The 21021-nt window shown below is 46.2% G+C and overlaps 1 protein-coding gene across 3 annotated transcripts in view; it reads right to left on the bottom strand.

Annotated features, from left to right (window-relative positions):
* The window catches only part of LOC311003793 (enhancer of polycomb homolog 1-like), a 30559-nt gene that overhangs the window by 2501 nt on the left and 7037 nt on the right, over positions 1-21021 (bottom strand). For 2 of the 3 annotated variants that reach the window (XM_083995656.1, XM_083995654.1), the window contains 13 exons: positions 16808-16967; positions 13390-13535; positions 12790-12996; positions 12195-12343; positions 10686-10839; positions 9370-9528; positions 9074-9163; positions 8718-8866; positions 6860-7284; positions 2936-3066; positions 2394-2529; positions 1886-2029; positions 623-1034 (listed from right to left, as the gene is read on the bottom strand). In XM_083995656.1, the coding sequence (XP_083851782.1) occupies positions 623-1034; positions 1886-2029; positions 2394-2529; positions 2936-3066; positions 6860-7284; positions 8718-8866; positions 9074-9163; positions 9370-9528; positions 10686-10839; positions 12195-12343; positions 12790-12996; positions 13390-13535; positions 16808-16907 (2402 nt within the window). In that variant the 5' untranslated portion in view covers positions 16908-16967. The remainder of the gene's footprint in view (positions 1-622; positions 1035-1885; positions 2030-2393; positions 2530-2935; positions 3067-6859; positions 7285-8717; positions 8867-9073; positions 9164-9369; positions 9529-10685; positions 10840-12194; positions 12344-12789; positions 12997-13389; positions 13536-16807; positions 16968-21021) is intronic. The other variant, XM_083995655.1, reaches the window with a different exon arrangement.

The following is a 21021-nucleotide window of genomic DNA, read 5'->3' as shown; positions in this document are numbered from 1 at the left end:
AGGTTCAGTACCTTTAATTATCGGTGTATGTTGTTTTGAGATCCATGGGGAAGAGACACAAGCTGCTCAGTGAACACAATGGAGGTGAATGGTACAGGACCCTGTCCCTCATCAAACGCATCAAATACACGATCCAACAACTCCAAAACGTCACAAAAAGTTGTGACCTGCACATTCACCACGCTATGAGATAATCATGTATAATTATGAGACAGAGTTATTTTCAAGGCAAATGCATAGCCAGAACTACATTCCAGACACAGCTGCTGGGCGGAATGATTTCAAAAGTGCAAGTAATTCTGAGTATCTGCTTCATGTGTCGTTACATAATTATTTCATAGCGTGGTGAATGTGCAAGTCACAACTTGTCCACCAGAGTGTTTTGGAGTTGTTGGATTGTGTATCTGATGAGTGTGATGAGGGACAGGGGACCTGCACCATTCACCTCCATTGTGTTTACTGAGCAGCTTGCGTCTCTGTCCCGCCGATCTCAAAACAACATGCACCGATTATCAAAGGTAATGAACCTACTCCTTTGGCTATAGGGATTATGACAATAGGTGAATTTGCCAAAATGTTGAACTATCCCTTTAATACTAAGCTAATGGATGTGGAGTCTCACCTTGAGCCCATGTCCATGGGTGATGCGCCGGAGACTTTGGGCATCTGCAGGTTGGTGGTGGCGGACAGCTTTAAGGCAGAGGGTGGCACGTTGCCGAGGGTCCGGGGGATGTGGCGTCCGGCCAGGCTGCCGGCCGACGGCACGCTCAGACAGATGTTGTTCCCGATGAGGACCTGAGTGGTGGCGGGGGTGGCGTTGGCGGCGCTGCATCCCAGGAGCCCCAGCGCTGCTGCCGCGTGGGCGCCGGGCGCCGAGGGGAGGGAGGTGGGGACGGCGTTGGCGGGCGTGGGCACCACCGAGTTGGAGGAGGGCTGGAGGAAGGTGGGGGCCGCGGAGGTGGTAGTGTGTGTCGACTGGTTGGTCTGGTGAAGGGCTGCAGTTGTGCTGGAGAGGTGCAGGCCTTTGAAAACACCTGTTGGGGCGGAGGAGAGCTCTCAGACAAAAGCGGCGACCGTCTGAACGCAGTCACGCTAATGCAATCTAATACAACAGTGCTGCAATAAGCCGCTCTCTCTGCCACACTCACAAAGTTCAGTTTTTGTTGACATTTAGATGTTGATGCAACTCTGTGGTAACTGCTGAGGCTGATGCTGCTTTAATGGACTCTTTTATATTGTTAAGTGTTTTCAGTGTTTTTTCCACCCTGGTTTATACACAAGGGGGCAGAGTGAAGTGGCTGCTGGTTGTGGGTCTGCAGCCGCTTCAGACGTGTTGGGGCAGCGTGGTGGTGGTGCCTGGGTCCTTTCTGTGTGTTTTGACGGACATGGTTCCAATTCCAGCTCCGTTCCTGAGTCTCAGAGCCACGGTGCTTTCTGGTGACGCACAGCCAAAGTGGGCGTATGTTACTCTGCGTTACTCAGGAGGAAGTTATCACAACAGTGGCAACATTTTTGCTTTTGCCTCTGTAATCCTCCTTCAGTTTTTGAAGTTTACTCATTATTTGGTCTGGCATTGAGTGAATCCAGCCTTGACCATCTCTTCCCCGAGTTCAAAGATAAGAAGTACTTTATAACTCCCTGAAGGGAAATTCATACAACTTGTTCTTTGTTGTGTTGCATTCTAGCTTTTCTCAAAATCCTGTATTTGCCCAAATCGCTGCCTAAAGCAGACCACGGCAAATTATTTCTCTCCAGGCTGTCAGTCGCTGCCTCCTCCTCCTCCTGCTCCTCCTCGCAGCCTACGCCCACTGATGATGTTACAGTTCGCAGGGAAGAACCAACTACTTTCTGGTTTCCTTGAGAACCAACTGTTCAGGTTCCAAACCTGTTAGTTTTTTGGGTCTGAACGCGCCGGCCGGTTCAAAATTGGGTTGGGGAACCGGAACCAGCACGGAGCCCTGCCGGTGTGAAAGCCCTATCTGTGTGTTCTCCCAGTGCCTGTAGGTTCTCTCCTTGCTCCTTCTTCCTCCTACACAGTCCAAACACATGTGCACTAGGTTAATAGCTGACAGCCTGGAGTGATGAATATGAGAGTGTGAGGTTGTTTGTCTTGAGGCCTGTGTGTGTTGGCTGTGACTGGCTCAATAGATGGATGTTCATTAAGAGTAATGCTTCACTCAAACATAAAACAAGCTTTCCCCTCTGTCATTTCCCAACCGTTCTGGCTTGTGTTTCCTAAAAGAAGCAACATGTTGGCCCCAGACTCAGCTGTGAGCTGGTATTTTATTTCTTAGATTTATACGTTTGGAGGATTCTTCAATGTTTTAACAGGCAAAAGTATCCAGAAGAGGTTTAATTGAATAAAATAGGTCAGTAACACAACGGATGCTCACCTGCACTTGCCATGACCCCGTTGACTCCGCTCACCAGCTCCTCTTTGGACTTGAAGGCCAGCAGCTGGTCCGTGGTGACGAGGGCCGAGGCAGCGAACTGGGCGCTGGCCTGGTCCAACGTCTTGGACACGATCGCCTGTTTGACAGAGACAGAGAGAGAGACAGAGAGAGAACCATGTGGGTCAGCGCCAAAGGCTGGATCGCTCTGTTAGGTTGTAATCTAACTGCTGAGCTCAGCATTTCTCCTGGCAAACAGGAACCGAGCCAGTGGCATTAATACTGCTCGTGGGAATGAGGATGTCTCCCTGTTTCCTGAGGACGGCTGAACTGACCTTCAACTGTAAAATTATTTCCATATTGGGAGAACTCTGGCTCATTTGCCTCTAACTGGGACTGGGACGGGCAGAGACAACGACCACGTGGGTTCAGCAGATGTGGGTGAAGTGGACACAGATCTGATTCTGACCTTTTTCTCCTCGTCTCATACTCGTCTGCTTTGTTGTGCGAAAGGCTTTGGTAGCTGCGCGTGCGTCCGTACTGACCTGTGTGTTGGTGGTGGTGGTGGTTGTTGCGGGGTTGTTGGCTTGTTGCTGCTGTTGGCTCTGCTCCAGCTGCTGCTTCTGCATGAGGGCCAGCTGCTCCTGGTGTTGCTGGTACTGCTCCGCTGTGAACACTGTGGACAGGAAGGACGAGACGCACCGGTTCAGTGGCAGGATCTGGGAAAGTTGGACGCGTGTCCATATTTTTGAGACATAACAACCGACTCAGCAAGTCTGCTCTGACGGGGTTGGTTTCTAAAGGCCCGGACCAGAATCTGTCCTGTACCGGAGCCGACTATATCCATTCACATCCTTCCTTTCACACCAAAATAAAGGTTGTGTGTCCATGTCCTCTTTACGCAATGATGTGCAACCTTGAGGAGCATCAGTCCTTTAAAAGCTAAAGCAACTGAAGCAAACGGCATTCACCATCAATATCATCCAGAAGGCTTTCATTGGAAATAACAAGTCACTGTCCGTCCTCACAAAGCCAGTGTCCCAGAGAGAAACAACAGCACTATGGTCTGGTAGGAGGTGTGGGCGTGCTGCTGCACAGTTTGAAGTACAGCAAATGAAAGTCCAGTTTGAATGTTTATCAAACACACAGCCACACACACACACACAGCAGATTATTCTCCTGAGGCCTGACTGTACAGCTTTCACTTAGAGTAGCACAAAGGTAGGTGTTGAACCTGTGGCCTGAGCTTCAACACACTGAGGCTGGGACAGGACACTGTGTTTATCTCACACTTGATATTTTCATGATGTTCAGTTGTGGATATGATAGTATTGTACTCTGCATGTGTCATATTCTGATTTGACCAGGCCAAACGATAATGTTGAACCATATACCTTAAGACAATGGTTCTCAAAGTGGGGTCCAGGGACCCCCAGGGGTCCTTGAGAGGATTCAAGGGGGTCCCTAACTTTTTCTTGATATTTTACCACTTTTTTCTAGAAATGTTTAAACATTTTTGGAGATATTGTACCCCTTTTTTCTCTACAATTTAAATTTTTTTTTACACATGGCCCTAATTTGAACGTAAATTGAAAAGTAACGTTCTTCAGTCTCAAAACTAAGATTTGTTTATTTCTGGTGTTTGCTTCAAAATTTTATCCAATGGGGGTCGGTGGTCTAATGTGTCAATTTAGGGGTACTTGATGTAAAAAAGTTTGAGAACCACTGCCTTAAGAGACACACAAGTTTCACCAGTCATTTTGCAAAAACAACACAAATGAGTTTTCTTTCACCCTCTGGCTCTGTCTAAGAAGCGTGCAAACATAATCAGCAATTTGCCAATATTTAAGACTTCAACACATTAATTAGATAAATAAGTCATTTGTAAAGATAAATAAGTCATTTGTAATCAAATACTGTGAGATGAATAGAATCACAGCAGAGCCACAGGTGGTGCTCTGGCTCTGGAGCACCGAGCTCACCTCAGATGAACTGGGGCCACACAATATGCAAAAATCTTAACTTCAATTCAAATTTGTGGTGTAATTTGTGTTGGGTTCATTTACATCTAGAGACTGATTTGTAGGCAGGGGGTATCTTTGTTACACTGCAGCTCTTATGGTGCACAACAATACACAACGACACTGATGTATTTAATAGAACATTTGCTGCATCTGCAATCTGGATATTGCACTTGTCCCTATTGCGATTTCAATTAATTATGTTTTGATGAAGTGTGCAGCTCTACTGTGAACCTGAAGCTTCCAGCCAGCAGTTAACAGTCAGCTCAAAGTTAAACTGTTCATTTTAACCACAATCATTTACTCGCTGTCGCAGCTTTTCAGTTCATGCACTGTTGCAAGATTTCTGCCCATGTCACAACTGAGTGCTCACAGAGTTCATCGCCAAATAACCAAACACCTGGAGCAAAAATGTTCACATCTGGACCGTGGGATGTCAGGGGCTGTAGCTGGGTATCGAACCTCACTGTTGTAGCTGTAGTTAAACTGTGTCGGTTGAGCAGGATTTTAAAAGCTGCCACGTGCAGAGCGCTGGCACTCGCACTTCTGCACAGACATATTGCTGTATCATCATTCTACACTGTTTTTTGTTTGTTTTTTCATCATAACTTCATCAACTTAGTTTAAAAGCCAAAGTCCTTGTATAGATAATGTGTTCATATTAAATAAAAGCGTCAAAACAAAGCTACGCCTCCATGCAGTGGGTATACTATACATATTATTTTCCATTTCAGCCTCATTTCACTTTAATTACTGACAAAAACCCCAGAGCGGAAAATATTTATCATTTTTCCTAATAAAAGCCATCAATCACAGGCCTGCACAAATAACTTTTCCATTCCACACACACTCTTTTCAAATCACATATCTTCAGCTGGCCACATTTCTGTAGCCACTCTTTAAGTGGTGCCAGTCTTGAATTGTCAGTGTTTACCATCACAGTCTTGACACAGCAGTTAGTTACCAGAGGCAGTTTCATTGTAAACTTGCTTTAGTATCAACACATGATGAAGTTTACACCCAAACTTCTATCCCATGTAATGCCTCCTTCCTTCACCAGCCCTCTCTGCTCTCCAGCCACCGGCCCAGACTCGCCCCGGCACATCTCATCAATCTATTTATACAGCACCATTGCTAATTGACTCCCCCACGCCAGAGGGGAGCGGGAATTAATTTATTATAATACGGAACGAGGGTCTGAAAGCAGAAAGTTCATGTGATTTAGCGGCGGTACGGGAGCCCCGGGCTGCAGCGGAGCCATCTACCTTGGAGGCAGCTCATCAAAAAGTGTTACACAAGAGCAGCAGCAAGCCGCGACTAAACACAGCTGAGCCGCCTTTCAAAGCCAAACTTTCTTTTTGCCCCCACCTGCACATGCACAAAATCATTAAAACAACAGCACCTCACATAATTTTATGCATGGAAAAATTTTCAATTACATCCGCTCCCCATGCACACCGAAAAAAGGCAATTCTCCCAATTTGTCTTTTTGTGCTTAGGCCTCTTTCTAATGAGAGATACAGAGCTGGAGTCTGATGAGGGGAGCTTCTAATGGTCAGTGCAAACTGCCCTTCCTGTCAGGACCTCTGCCTTCAACTTCAGGCTGCAATGATTTATCCATTATGTTCTATGTGTCAGTCTCTGAACAGAAAATAATGCAAATCAGTTGATTCATGTATTAATTGGAATGTGACATTTATATCTTAGACTTAAATTAACTACTGAGCCAAAAACCTTCAAATCTACTTACACATCCTTCTATAAAGACTCTCAATCGTCTTTCGCATAAATCTTTACTACATTTCTATTTCTATAATGCTACACAGTATTTATACACTAGGGAAGTGAGTGTTGCAATGAGCAACAACAGGTTGCAGACTACCAACATTAAACAGACAATATAAAATCCAGTATGTCAAAACAGCAAAAAGTGAAAAAGATGTGTGTTAAGTTTGAGTTGCCATTAAAACTGATCTAACCTGGTCATACAGTAAATTAATGACAGCAACAGATTCAAGAGCAGCGCAGGGAGCCTGAAGAGTTCTCACGAAAAGTCTCCAGTTCCTAGAAGACGAGTGTTGACACCTGATAACAACACTTTCAAAATGAGCTGGAGGAAAAACAGTTTCCATTCTCAGGCTGAATTCAGCACCTTCTTTAATTACAGCAGAGAGCACACAAAGGACCACTGGGCTTTGCTAAATTTACTCCCAGAAATTACAGCCAGAAACACTAACCTTGTGGAACGACAGTTTATCAAAGCTGTATTAAATGAGCTCGTTGTGATGCCAAGAATATTTTACATACGATGCAATAAGGCAATAAAACGACCCGTTCCACTGAGTTCAGACCAATGAAAATATTTAGCCGAACAAATTCTTACATGCACGGTGCCAAGGATGCAAAGGAAAACACGGAGCAGCGTGGAGGAGGAAACCACTGACTCACCGTGGACAGGGGTGGGGGCCGAGCCGGTGCGGTTCTGGGCGCTGGATCCTCCGGACAGGGTCCGGGTTAGTCCTGACGCTGTCCGGTTACAATCCCTAAATCCTCTGCGAGACAAGTCCCCGCCACCCAAGGGGTGATGGGATAGCGTCCGTGGTCTGAAGTGCCTCCAGCGGCAAGATTTAATGTTCAAAAGAATCCGGCTGAGGTCCATAGGTGTTGGCGATGACGACGACGACAGGGGCGATGACGAGGCGGGGAGGTGGGAGGAGCTGGTCGGGTCCGAGGTATTGGTTTCTGAGGTACTGGCGTTACAGTTGCGGAGCGGAGAGCTTGGAAGTGGCGAGGCGAGCGGTTCGGGCTCCGGGTCCGAGTCCAGGCTCTGACAGATGTTGTCGAGATCCGTGTGCGCTCTGTCCAACAAGGCCCTGCAACGCAAACCAAGAACAACCACAGTGATTCCACATGTTGTCTGAGGCCTGATGAAATCACAAAACACACTGGAGCAATTATCAGCGCATTACAACATCTACATCCTTTGGTTATGACTGCACTGTTGCACAAGTGTGTCTAATTCTTGCATACATGTAATTATAATGTCCAATGGGCCGGTACCAAATATAGCGCAGGAAACAGGGCAAAAACATGCAGTTCTATCATGAGAGCAGAGCAGAACACTTATATAATGGGACATAAGTTCACCACACGACCACATGAGGCTGAGAGGAGAGATGACATTGCTGTTTTTTTTTTGTTATTCCACAGCCTTAACATTAGTGGGGCAACTTTTTTTTTTAGTTTGGCCTGAGGCTGCTGCCAGTGGAAAAGGCCAGGCTGTTACTTACATCACAACTGTACGGTGGCATTTTTAGACATGCGACTAGAAATTGTGTGGCGCTGGCTGAAATGTCAGGGAACCACGGTGGCCGTCTCGACTCGAGGATAACACTTGTGTGTGTCTGTATTGAATTTCATAAGAAATCCTTGTTGAGACATTTAACTCTGGAGCCAAGTGTTGGAAAGAACAACAAATCACACGACCCACACATTGCAGTCCCTACAGGCGCTGCTAGTGTAGCTAAACAAACACGCTAAGCTCCCAGGTTTTCTCACACGATCCGGTGTCGCTATCATACGCACACATCACGTTGGAAGAGGCATTTTAATTCATAAGATAAACCCAGCCTCCCGTCTCCCTCGGGGACGGGCGATAAGGTCGGCTGTGGACAGAAAAGGAACGTCGCTAATCTCGTGTGCGTCTGTGAAAGATGCTGCCCGAGCCAGAGCAGCCTCCTCCTCCCTCCTAGCGCCGCGCTAGCTGCTGGCGAGCTCCGTCTGATGCTGTGTTATTATTCGATCGTCCGTGTGCTGCCTGAGGAGATATCAGACAAAGCTGCTTCTGTCTAAAGCTCGGGTTTTTTCTGATTCGACTACAGGCAGTGGCAGGTGAATCCCAAAATGTGGACCGTCGTGTTCATCATTTTACTGGCCAGCTTGATATTTATAATAGAATGTGCCCGCCAAGTGATCGCTGGTAACCTGCCAAAGAGCTGGTATGGTAAACAACCTCGGCAGCCACAGCCAACACTTGGCTGAGTTCCCCCGCTCAGTATTGGTGTTGGCTTCATTCCTACACACATTTCATTTCACATTTCTACATTTTCAGACTTTTCTCCACTGAATTAGCAGATTTTGGTAAAACATTCATATAATTAAAGCAAAAAAGCACCTGGAGGATATGTTGAACATGTCACACTACTTATTCTTTTCATTGCAAATGTTATTGATGTGACCTGGAAGTAATTCATGGCGTGTGAATTACTGTGGTGAGGAAACCAAAAAAAGAAAAAAGAAAACTCACCTGCCCCCTCTGCCCGTGCGGCGCCGCGCCAAACCTATGCAGCGCCGTGGCATGTTGAGCGAGGTCAGACAGTAGCGGAAGCGTGTGTCGCCGAGCCCGCCCTCTGACGGGCTTACCCAGGGCCAGTTGCCACTCTGGTCTGGACGAGACTGAAGGACGATGAGGAGGAGGAGAGAGAGAACAGGAGAGGGAGGGGGAGAGAGAGAGCATTAGATGTTAAATTAAGATCAAATAAAAGAAAAGACATCGTTGTATCCAGCAGTGTGTGGGGGGCTGTGCAGCCGGGGGAGCCAGACTGGTCAACCTGCTGTGAGCACTATAAATAGAAGCAGGGAGAGTCACAGGAGGGCACTCACAGCGTAGTACTGACAGCCGGCCTTCCTCCTGAACGCGTAGCAGCCATCTGGGTCATTCTCCTCTTCTGCCTCTGAGGAACCTGAATGGATCTGCACAATACAAACAACTTGGGTAAACGAAGAGCTCAGGACGGGAGACCATGTTCTTTTAGAAACATGATACCATTAGTGTACCACTTTTAGCTTTCATGCTCTAAGCCCCAATTTCTAATATTAGTATGCGTGACAATTGTATTAAATCCGCATCATAACAGAAGAGGAATCGTTCCCTAACATCTGGAGCAGAACGGTGTTACCTGTGAGAACGGTTCTTCGTCTGAACTGGGGAAGTCGTACTGGTTGAGGTCCTTGGGATTGAACACCGAGGGCCCCGAATGTTGAGTTGCTGACAGAGGAGGGATCTTGGGTTTCTTTTCGTATTTCCTTTTGGTTCGTACGGCCTCCGTCTTCTCCGGCTGTGAGGACGGGAGGGAAAGAGGCGGCGTGAGTGAGAAGGCATTTCGACAGAGTGCAAAGAAAAACCCTGGTGGCTGTGGCCTGGTGTTGGTGCTCTGTGCACTGAGAGCGTGTGCAGAAACAACAGTGAGTAAAAAGAGGCATTGATATGCAGATGGCAGCACGTGCCAGATGCCGCTGCCTGGCCAGATGGCTGCCCCCCCTCCTCCTTCACCCCCCAACTTCTCCAGTGGGACGACCCCTCCCTGTCTGAACAGACTCCAACCACACTAGGATTAGTCAGTTCCTATTCAGCGCTTGGACGTGGGGGACAAAGCAAACAGAGAGGCAGGGACTCCACGGTGAAGAACCGCTGTGTCAAATCAACGGAAGAAATGAGGTTTAGAGTGATGAGGGGAGGGGGGGGGGGGGGCGGGGCAGAGTTAAACCAAAAATTGGGTGTCTGTAAACAAAAGGGAAAAGTCAACCAGCTGGTAGAGGAAGAGCAGGGGGCGGGGGGCAGTCACCTCCCTGCAGAGGAGGAGTAGGGCTGTTGGACACTGGAGCTAATGAAGTTATAATGGGAAGAGGTGACGCAGAGTTCAAAATAATGAACTACTTCTATAAGCTCAGCTTTATATCAAAGGTTTCAGCACATAAAGTACCCGCACCCTCCGATGACACAACTCTGATTACAGGGAACACTGAAACAATGTGTGTAGGCATTACTGTATCATTTCCTTTAATATAGCCATTCCATTTTATAGGAAAAAAAGTTTTGCCTTGAGAGAATGTTTTCAAATTCATTTTTCCATTAAAAAAATGCAGTAATATTCTTTCAGCATGTCAATGATTTTCAATAAGTCATACCTAGTTGCCATTTAAAAACAGTCCACCTTTCAACAATGAAAATGCCAAGATCTCATTTGAGTGAGTGTTGAGTGTGCGGCTCTGCGTTTCATTCATCAGCGGTGTGTGAGCTGACTTGGTGAAGGACAAACGCAAAGTCGATAACATTCCCCCGTTCTTCTCCTGTGGATGTTCTGTTCCGACGCCCACGCTCTTCGTCGCACTGAATAGGGCCGGAAATCATTTTCCGCGCCCGCTCCTGACGTTGTTAGCGGGGAAGCCATTGTGTTGTGTACGTGTGTGTGTGTGAATACGCATATGGCCTCACCTTCTTGTAGTCCTTCATGTCCAAGTGGTCCTGGTGTCTGTACTGGTTGCTGCTGGACAGGGGAATGATGGGGATGGTGTAGACGGGCTTCACCAGAGCCCGCTGCGCCAGAGCCTCTGCCATCACCTCGCTGCCAAAGTCTGGCATCACGTTCCTGACGGGCACACAGATGAGTGGTGAGGAGTTAGTGAGTGGAAAACAGAGGCAAATGTCCACATTAAATGTTTTTATGCTGTTCTTTTTAAATGTTTTGTCTTGATGCAAAGCACATTGAGTTGCCTTGGTATGAAATGCGCTATATAAATAAAGATGCTTTGCCTTGCCTACATTATCAACATTCACAGAAAAGGATGAAGTATACAGAAACCTATAATACTACAATCTGTACCAACAACATGGTAGATCATTAATGCCCCGAACGCCAACACCATACAGCCCAAAACACACTCCTGTGAGACTACACACACACACTCCCCCACACAGTACACCTGGGTCACTCTACGCTGGCGTAATCTTATGTAGTGGGCTGGAGAAGCCATCTAGTGAGCGTGGAGTGGTCCGATCGGGGAGTGAACACTGGCGGTGATGCGCCGGCAGAAACCAGGGCCGGGATAACAAGAGGAAATTGAAATGTCACTATAAATCAAAAGCACTTCAAGGAGAAGGGTCCAATTTAAGCTCACACTGACAGCTACTTTCAGAGGAAATTCATTCCATTCGCTTGTCATGTTTAGATGGATCGCAAAGGCTCTGCTGAGGGAGGAAAAAAAAAAAAACCCTCAATTCAGAGCGGAGCTCGGGAGATAAAAATAAATAAATAAATTTAATACACAAAATAAGAAACATATAGTCCAATGTACTGCCTGACAGAGTGGGGGGGGGGGGGGGGGGGGGGAACTGCTACAGCCACAAAGGAGTCAATGAGCTAATTTGCTCCTGACGCTTCTGAATAAACAGGGTGAAGTTAAAATTGATAATGCATGCAAAAAATTGCACATAACTGTGGCCTCAATTAACACGAGCAGCGGAGCCTGACTCTACAGGAGAATACTTGGTTGACTGTTTGATACCATCCATCCTGCAGACAAGTGTCCTAATGACCTCTGCTTGGGATTTTCAACTTGACAAGTAAACAAAACCCTTATCAAACACCAAGGTTAACCACATAAGCTGTCCAAGATGCACCATGTGTGGTAAAGGCCTGACATCGTGACCGTCTCAACTTGAGGGGGGTAAACATGTAGTGGTTTGTTTTTTTTAAACCTCATCAGAAAGTGTTCACCAATGACTCCTGGAGAGACAGAACCAGGGCACAGCTGCAAAACAGGATATTATCCAAATAAATCTGTTCATGAACATCTGTCGTCCAATCAGACAAATGAAGCGTTTCCTTGTACGGCTGCGTTTTAAATCCTGAAGAAGAGGGAAAAAAATCCCCCTGATAGCAGCTAGTTGCTCTAACAAGGTGCATGATGCCGTGCAGACAACCACAGGCTGGTCTCGTCTTACCTCTTCTCCACGATCTCCAGCGTGAGATGCAACAGTTCCCTCTTGCTCTTCTCCCGCCTCTTGATCATCTCCAGGATGGTGACGGCTCGGCTCAGGTCCCTGCGCAGCTTCAGCATCTTCTCGTACGACGCCTCGTCATTCTTTCGGTTCTGAAAACGGAGCGTTGGTGACTCAAGAGGAACACTGGCAACAACTGTTTCCACTTATACTGAAACTTAATCCAGATATTTAGCTCCTGAAACCTCTTCTTTTAGGTTAACAGGGTCTACCCGCACATTACAGCTACATCCATAACAGAAGGCTGTCTGAAGAACAGCATCACAGCTATATGAGATCCCTGCTGCGTGATACTCGACTATAAATGAGTTTTTATCTGCTCCCACCCTCAAGTACATCAGAGATCAGAGGTAGTGCTCTTTGCCAAGTAACTCCGCAGCCACTGGTTAAAAAAAGAAACACCTCTGCCCTTTCGGATAAAGGCCACGTCTCCAACTAGTAGACAGAGACACCATAATTTGCCCAAACAGCTACAATGACACGACTTCTTCCGTTCGTCTCATCGTCTGACTCATTCTTCAGGGCGGTGGCCTCCTACCTTTCTGGTCTGCATCTTCTCCGTTCGCCGACGGAAGGCCACGTAGGGGTCGCTGGTGCTCGAGCCGTCCCTCTTCTCCTGCTTGACGTTGGGGATGAGGCAGCCGCCCTTGCAGGTTTTCCTCTTGCGGCTCCAGTAGTCGAACACCTCCTTGATCAGCTCGTCGTCCTCTTTCAGCAGCAGTTTGGCTTCCTGCAGACTCACGAGCTGCAGAGGAGCGACCAAGTCAGTCCAGATATTCACGTTTTCATACGTATAATAACATCATAACAGAATGAAACTAGGTGCAAACAAGCTGGTCTTGTTAAAACAAAGCATTTTAGTTGTCAGTTGTAATTTGAGCATCTTCCTTCTTGTATAAGAGATCGAAGCACACTTGGAAATGCAGATCGTGTTGGTAACTATTTCAGAACCCAAGGACTAAGGCAATGACCCCCTCTTGAATAACTAAAAACAGAGTGAGCGGCTTTACTTGGTGCAGTCAAGCACGATCTGCCTTTGTGGGCTTATTCACTGCCTGTGTTAAGGCGCAGACAGTAATGTGTTTGTGCAAATACCGTGACAACTAGTCATTTCCCACACACACAGGTAGACAAATACCTGCTGCCCGCTGCCTTTCTCCAGCCGGTCTATCATTTCTTCAAACTGCAGGGCGGTGATTTCCATCTTCTTCCTCAGCTTATTCACAAACGTTTCATCCTCGGAATCTAGGTCGTAGTCTGGCTGCTCCGTATCCAAACTGAAAGCTGTGAGATGGAGAAGAGTTGGTTAGAAGAGAGACAGACCCTAAACAAAAGCTCTCTTCTGTAAACACCATTAGATCTGGTTGCAAAGTGCAAGAACACAACGATTTAGTATCAAATCATCAACATGTTTTTCATCTTCAAGTTTACTTTCCGCCAGACAAACTTATTTTATGTGAATTCTAAGGCAGATGTCGGACAAGGTGAAAATATGTCATTAGGAGAGATAATGCCGTGTCATGGTTTCATAATGCAGAGTCATTTGTGTTTGGCAGCAGCGCATTTCAAGCAGAGTCAATAAACATTAGCCACAGGGTATAAAATGTTCAAGTCTTTAACTTCAGACAACTGCTGCCAAATGCTGGCCCAAAAATAAACACACCATTTTATCATGACAAAGCGCTGTGCTTGTGTTTGGTTCTGTGCCTTCACCAACTCAATAAAGCAGCGCTGGAGGACAAACACCAGCACCCAGGCTGGGAACGTCACCAGCCACTTGCTCATAAATATTGCCTGCGACTCTTTTTTTTTTGCCCTACCAGTCAGTCTGGCCACAAGCTCCAGAAATGGCCTGGGGATTCTCCAGACAATAACATATTAGTCTGCTAAAATGAGGAAAGTGGCTGTCTGTTATAATCCATCAGCTACTGTGACCCTGGATGAGGGGGAACCAAAAAAAACTAGGTTTACTGCACGGACGCTGTCAGAGTGATGCTATAATCAACACATTAACCTGCCAAAACCTCAAGTAGTTGGGATGGTATGTGGCAGTGCCTCTCACTGCCCCATATTTACACTGTTAGACAATAGAAAAGTAGATCTGCTGCAGTGATCTCAAACAGTGCATCAGCAAACTGCAGCACACGCCAAAATAATTGTGTTCTAATGCAGCATTAGGGTTGGATACCGAGGACCATTATTTTTTGGTCCTGGTTCCTAATTGGGTTGGTACCAGGATATTGCTAAGATTCTGGAGAAACGATACTGTTATCGGTACTTTTTGGATGTAATTATGATACTGCCACACACAGTCTGCCCTCTGACACACTGCCTCCTGTCCTGAGTGTGTATAGTTTGTTTGAGCTGCAGAAGCTAAAGCTGAAAGGAAGAAGTGAAAAGTGAAAGTTGGAAAAGAGGGGGGAAATGAGTGGAAGTGGAGCAACTAGAAGTGGCATTCTAAAGTGACGGTGAACGGGTGGAGTGGTTCATGAGATGAGTCCGGCCCGGTCCATTCGCCTGTCTCGGGTCGCCATGTGTTTGAAGGCTCGGACCGGAAATCGAGCAAAGTACTTTCATTTGTGTCAGAGGCGGAGGGTTGAGTGTCCAGTAGAGCAGCAGGACAGTGAGGAGACAGAGGAGGCTCCAGCAGCTTCATGTCTGCTGCTGTGAGGAGCAGTGTGGATGATACAACGGTAAGAAAGAGGAGGAGAAAAGTCAGACTGTGGAAACACGGAGCTGCTTGTGCTGTTATTCTGTGGTAACACGTCTCATATGTTGGCTCATCTATGGCGTGAAGAACATGGACTACTAGGCTCCTGTAGATGCAGCGTTACAGTTACTGTGTGTATGCATCAGCGCTGTACACACAGAGCAGTGAAGTGAAACAACAACCTGCAGATCACCTGAGCTGACGTTAACTGTGAGTCAGAGCAAGAAAACTTTAAGAGTAAAAAAGCTAAACATTCATCAAGAACCAAAGAAGGAGATCCTATTTTATCATGATGACAGTAGATGTACAGCCACTTAATCCCTCTCACTGCAGGTAGCCTAGTCCTAACTAACACATAGCTTCTGTTCTGTTGAAGCCTTTAAGGCTGTATGGATGGTGTGCTGCCTGCTAATTTGTTTGACATACTACCTCACACAGCACATGTTCACTGTTGACTTGCTAATGATTTAAAAGGCAGGTTACTCCCCTTGTGGTAACATAAAAAAAATACTTTAAAATCTTTATTTTTTACAATAAATTACATGTTGTAGTATCGATAAGAGTGCCAATAAATATAGGCACCGATAAGGAGTATCAGTATCGATAAAATCCTAACCATATACATCCCTATGCAGCAGTAATACTTTTTCTATTGCAACCTGTGGGTTTCTTGAATGCCATTCTTCTCAGATGGAGGAGCTTATTTCCCATCATTTCCAATACACTCATTTACTTGTGGCATTACACTGGTTTCTCCCTGCCCCCCGTCCAGAGGAGGTGCAAACGGCAAAACTGAAAGTTGACAAAATGCAAACTTGTGGGAAAGCTGAGCGGTCCGACCAGCGCGTTTAGCCGTCCAATTAATTTGTTTTGAATATTTCCCGGCTTGAGCCGCTGCAGCTGTGGCAGCTCAAGCAGCAAGAGGAGGGTCAGGAAGGGATAGCTGCAGCTAATGAAGAGAAAGATGGAGGAGAGGAAGAAGAAGAAGAGGAGGAGAACAGCAGCCGGCCAGGAATCGATGCAGGAGGTGAGCTGTATCATATTCAATTATCTAATTATAACACTTATAGCACCTTATATACAGCATCAACTTATATAAGGTTAAATATATAATCATGTTGTAATTCAGTTAGACAGCTACCAGCAATAAGACAATCTAATTCTGTGGAAAACACTGCAGTGGTCACACAACACACACACCACACACTTAGCAGACTGTAACTGCTTTCACCACTCAGCTGACCTGATGCTGGCAACAGTGTATTTGGGTGTGTGTAAAATATTTGCAAAGAGGGAAGTGTGAAATTTTAAGATAATACTAGAAGGCACACATGGCACTTCTTTTTTAATTTCAATGACGCAGATTCAGTTTTCACAGTGTAAACAGCCAGTACAACTATATTGTCTTTCTCCTCCAGTGACCTAGCTTGTATTTATGTGAGGACTGCTCAGCTACTTCGGATGGGACGTCTGTGATGTCACAGAGAGCCTCTGTGGACATCAACCACAATATTGCACAATGTCTCATGAGAGACAGACAAATGTCCCTTTCACATGTGACCCTGCAAAGCTCAGCGATTTCTAGTTTTAAAAAATATCAAGGACACTTCCTCTTAAAAGTAGTATTAGCTTACTTAGCAGCCACTTTTAATGAGCCGATACCCACAAATGGAGTGAACTGCTCCACAAACTTACACACACAAATCTCTCAATCAGCAGCCTAAACCCTGCTGAACCTATCAGACACGCCCGGCGCATCCAAACAGCAACAACATCCCCACGTGCGCGCCGACCACTAACGCAGCTAAGAGGATAATCCCGTTTTGCGAGCCGCCCCGCTACTCACGCTGTATGTGAATAAGCTGCTTTGGCATCTTGAACTCCCCGGGGTAGAGGGACTCGTAGTGCGTGATGTTGCACTCTGCCTCGGGGACGGGAATAACCATGTTGTCCCGCTTCTCGCCGTACACCTGCTGCGCCGAGATGGCCCGCTGGAGATGGTGCTCCTGGAGGAGAGAAGAAACAAAAGAAAGCAGCTGTTAAAAAAGAAAAGAACAGTCGGTGTGCAGTTTGAGGGATTTTGTGCAGACTTTCTCCAGAAATTCCTTTCTTGACTTAGTTCTTACTCATCTTTTTTTTTTTCCACTCCCAAAGAGACGGGCAAACAAAGTGAATATCAGCACACACCGGCAGACGTAAAAACTATCACTTTATTACACGGACACGCGCCGACAACGAGGAACGCTGGTGTGTATAGCGGACGAATAAAGACGAGCAGAACTAATTGAGCTGGTGGAAAACTACTGCTCTTTTCTTTATGGGTTTAATGAGCTGTTCATTATTTTCCCACATAGACAGGAAGCCAGCCTCTGTCAGAGACGACTCCCAGTCACAAACCAAACAGATAGCGCAGATAACCCGCATTAGAGTACAGGACTTAACCGTGCTTATGGGTTACTGAATGAGGTTTGTAGAGCAGGATCCTGAGGTCAGTCCGCACAAGCCTCGCCACAATTGCAGGACAATGGCATCTAATATTAGGAGAGATTACAATCCAGGCTTATTTTGTCTGCATAGAATGTTGCAGAAGCTTTATAAGAAACATATACAAAACAAAACAAACTCAAAATGTAAACGCACTACCTTTTTTTTTTTTTTTTTACATTCTCAGTCATAATCCACAACCATATAAGGGAGAATTTAAACCAGCCAATTAAAATCAATGCAAGACACATCAGTTAAAAACACATCATTTCAAAACAGGATATGGCTGCCAGTCATAGATCATCCTAAATTCTTTTTAATTCCTTTTACTGATTATCTTCCAGTGTTTCCTGTTTTTTTTTTAGAGCTTGTTTTTCAACCTCATCTCTAATCGTTTGTGTAGCCTTGGAAGAACATGCTATTTGTCATGGTATGTTATATCTATATATACACCACCGCAGTTCTCGGTGGGTGCTGTATCTCAGAGGAATGAGTCATCAAGTTGAGGGAAGGTATAGGATTCGGTGGTATTAAACGGAGTACTGTCAAGTGTAGTGACGTGTCAATCCACAGCGAGCACAGAGAGATGAGCTTCAGTCGGCGAAGCTTGCACTTCAAAGCATGCACTTTCTTGGCAAAGACTGTGTTTTTTTCTGCCCATGCACAGGTAACCCCACTATCACAATGGTGACTCATTGTTTTCATTTGCAGTATCTTTCCGCTCCAGGAAGCTAATTGGAGAGAAAAATCCTGTCCTTAAAAGTTTTCAGAAACGTGGGATCATAAGATGAAATACCTGCAAGTTTCTCCTGCAATAGATCTGCTGGTGAAACCTTCGCTGACTTGGCAGCGGCAGCGAAGACGTTGGCAAATGAGCCAGACAGTTTGACTCTTGAACTCTGCCGGCACAGAATGTTTTCTCATTATGTAATGCGAAGCAGTCACCTCAAAAATGCTATATTTTTTATATTCATCTCTTTTCCTATGACGCATACTTGCTTGTCTAAGTACCACATGACTGATAGGCCTTCATAAACATCTTCAGTATTGGCTGACTGGTGAGAATGTAAGCACAGAGCTGCTCTCAGGCCCAGCAAGGCCGTCTGCAAAGACGCCGGAGCCTGTATGCTCAATCTGCGCTGCTGCACAATCTTTACAGGCCTATTCTCAGTGGTTGATGCAACAGATGGCCAATCCAGTCAAACTGACTGAGACCAATCTTTCCCTAAGAAGTACTCTAACAGCGCTCCTACTCATTTTACACATTATTCCAACAACAACTGTTTCTTGGGTGGATTTTTGAGACACGGGTCAGCGTTCAATGACATATCGACCGTGGCTGGCAGAACGCACCGATCGCCGAAACCGTATCCGTACACGACTAATTTCTCACCGCCGGAAAAATATTCAAATTTCTTAGACACGTCAGGCATTCGTGTGGGAGTTTTTAAGTGGCCAGGGCCTTAAGTATAATCCAAAGCCATGAGGAGCTCTGCGTGCAGTAACAGGAGAACCGTATCGGTGCTGTGAGCTGGCATGAAAGGACGCAGCATGTGTCCAGAGCTGAACCATCTGCCCCTGGTAAGCTCATCAACAAGCCTAGTGTTGTACTTTCTCTACAACCAAACACACACAAAGAGGGCGGCGTATTGTCTCAGCTGGGCCGCGATGAACCCGTCTTCCAGGGATCTTTGGGGGCGAAGCGGCGGCATTCATCTAGGAGGATTCACCGGCCTCATGAAACGCAACACTGCTTCGGTTAATGCCTCTAAGAAATATTTGATATGTAAACATACACATGTAATAAAATGCCACGTATTCACACATCACTCGTTAGCAATTTAAATTGGCTCGTTGCTCCAGACACAACTGATTTTGGCGAGTGCGTACATGCAAATCACAAAAAAAAGAAAGAAAAAGAGTGCTGTTACTTGGCTACGATTGTTGCAGTGTGTGCAGGCTGCCTGGCCAAACTTGTCAAACATTTTTGCACAGTGTGGTTTGCTGCCCACAAATACCCCGACCGCCTGAAAATCAGCCGCTCATTTTCCTGCGATCGTACATTTAACTACCCCCAGCTCGGCTTGCATGAAGGTTGCTGTTAGACCTGCACTTTTTTTTTTTTTTAATGTCTGATCAACTGAACCCTGGTTTATTTCCCACCTTGTTATGATTCGTTGGAGCAGGTGTGAAAACAGTAATGGCGCTCAGGTGTGGACCCAAAACAATTGCACCGAGACCCGTTCACAGAGGTGGTCTCCATAGGGCTCCGACAAAACTCTTTGGTGTGAAAAGATTTCTGAACCCGATCCAACTGCAGCGAGCAGGTGAACTCAGATATGAGCTTCCCCTAACAGTCTGTGTGTAGTCGGCTGCTCCGGCCGGAGTGAATGTTCTCGTGTGGTTTGTAATGATGCGTTTTTGGTTGACTTGACTTTTTCTGTGTGGAAAGCAAACTTAACCAGCAGGAAAATGATACAAGTTTACCAACTCGTCAACTGAATCTGGCCAGAGCACATAAACTTTAGGTGTGAAAACAGCCTGAAATGTTGGCGTGAAACTTGCAACGGCTGTGTTTCTTCATCCTCTGAGACTTTGCAAATTATATATAAAAATGTTGCAACACAAGCATACTTTGAATTCCCTCACTTCTCTGTTTAATAGCAGTTTTGACAGCTGAGAACACAGGGAAATGAGTTTTATTTTGAGTGAACTTCCAGCTTTGACCGATGATTACTAGCAGACAGGGGGGAAAGCAGTTAAATAAAATGTCTTTATGATGGTAGAGACTTTCTTATTGTGTTCTAATGGCATGTATAGACCGAAATATTGACCACTCTGCCTCTCATTATCACTGCACAGTCTTCAAACAACCAGTCACTCTCTCTCTTTCCAGTTTACCTAACTTCCATTTCTGTCTGGAAACCAGAGCGAGCCATACACCGACCAGTGCTTTCTCCGCTTCCTCCAAACATCCTTAAATGCTGTATGCACCATTACTCGGCAGCCGGCAGCAGCCACCTGTCACGGTTGGGTGCTGAGCAGCTACAACAGTGATGATGACAAACACAAGGACAGACTCCTGCTTCATCAAGGAAGCGCTGCTCCGGTATGACGTGACCTCGTGTAAACCCGGTGAACCGGCGGTTAGCCGACTCGGTCGGAGTCGAGTCAAAGCCCCCTCTGTGACCCACTGTCTGACACGCCGACGAACCCTGTGTGCAGAGAGTTAAGGAACCCCCCCCCCCGCAGACGGAGCGGTGCATAAGGAACCAATTAAACCTGAAGCCCGGGCCAGACATGCCTTTGCTCACTTTCGGCCAGGATATCGGCGTAGCAGATTGCGGCAGGCCTCCCTGAGCTGCCTCTGACCTTAAGATATCCTCGTCTTTCGCAGCTGTGATCCTCGCAACTACCATTCACAGCCTGGGATTTCCTCTGTGGAGGAACTGGGGGATAAAGGGTTTTGTGAATGGCACATGGGAACGAGTGAACTGGGTTTCTCTAGTACCTACGGCCACAACCTGTTTTAATCTGAATTTATATTGACTTAAAAAACATTCATTTGGAAAGGCC

Source organism: Trachurus trachurus, assembly GCF_905171665.1.
Source record: "Trachurus trachurus genome assembly, chromosome: 20".
NCBI lineage: Eukaryota > Metazoa > Chordata > Actinopteri > Carangiformes > Carangidae > Trachurus > Trachurus trachurus.
This window is presented reverse-complemented; position numbering and strand designations above follow the sequence as displayed.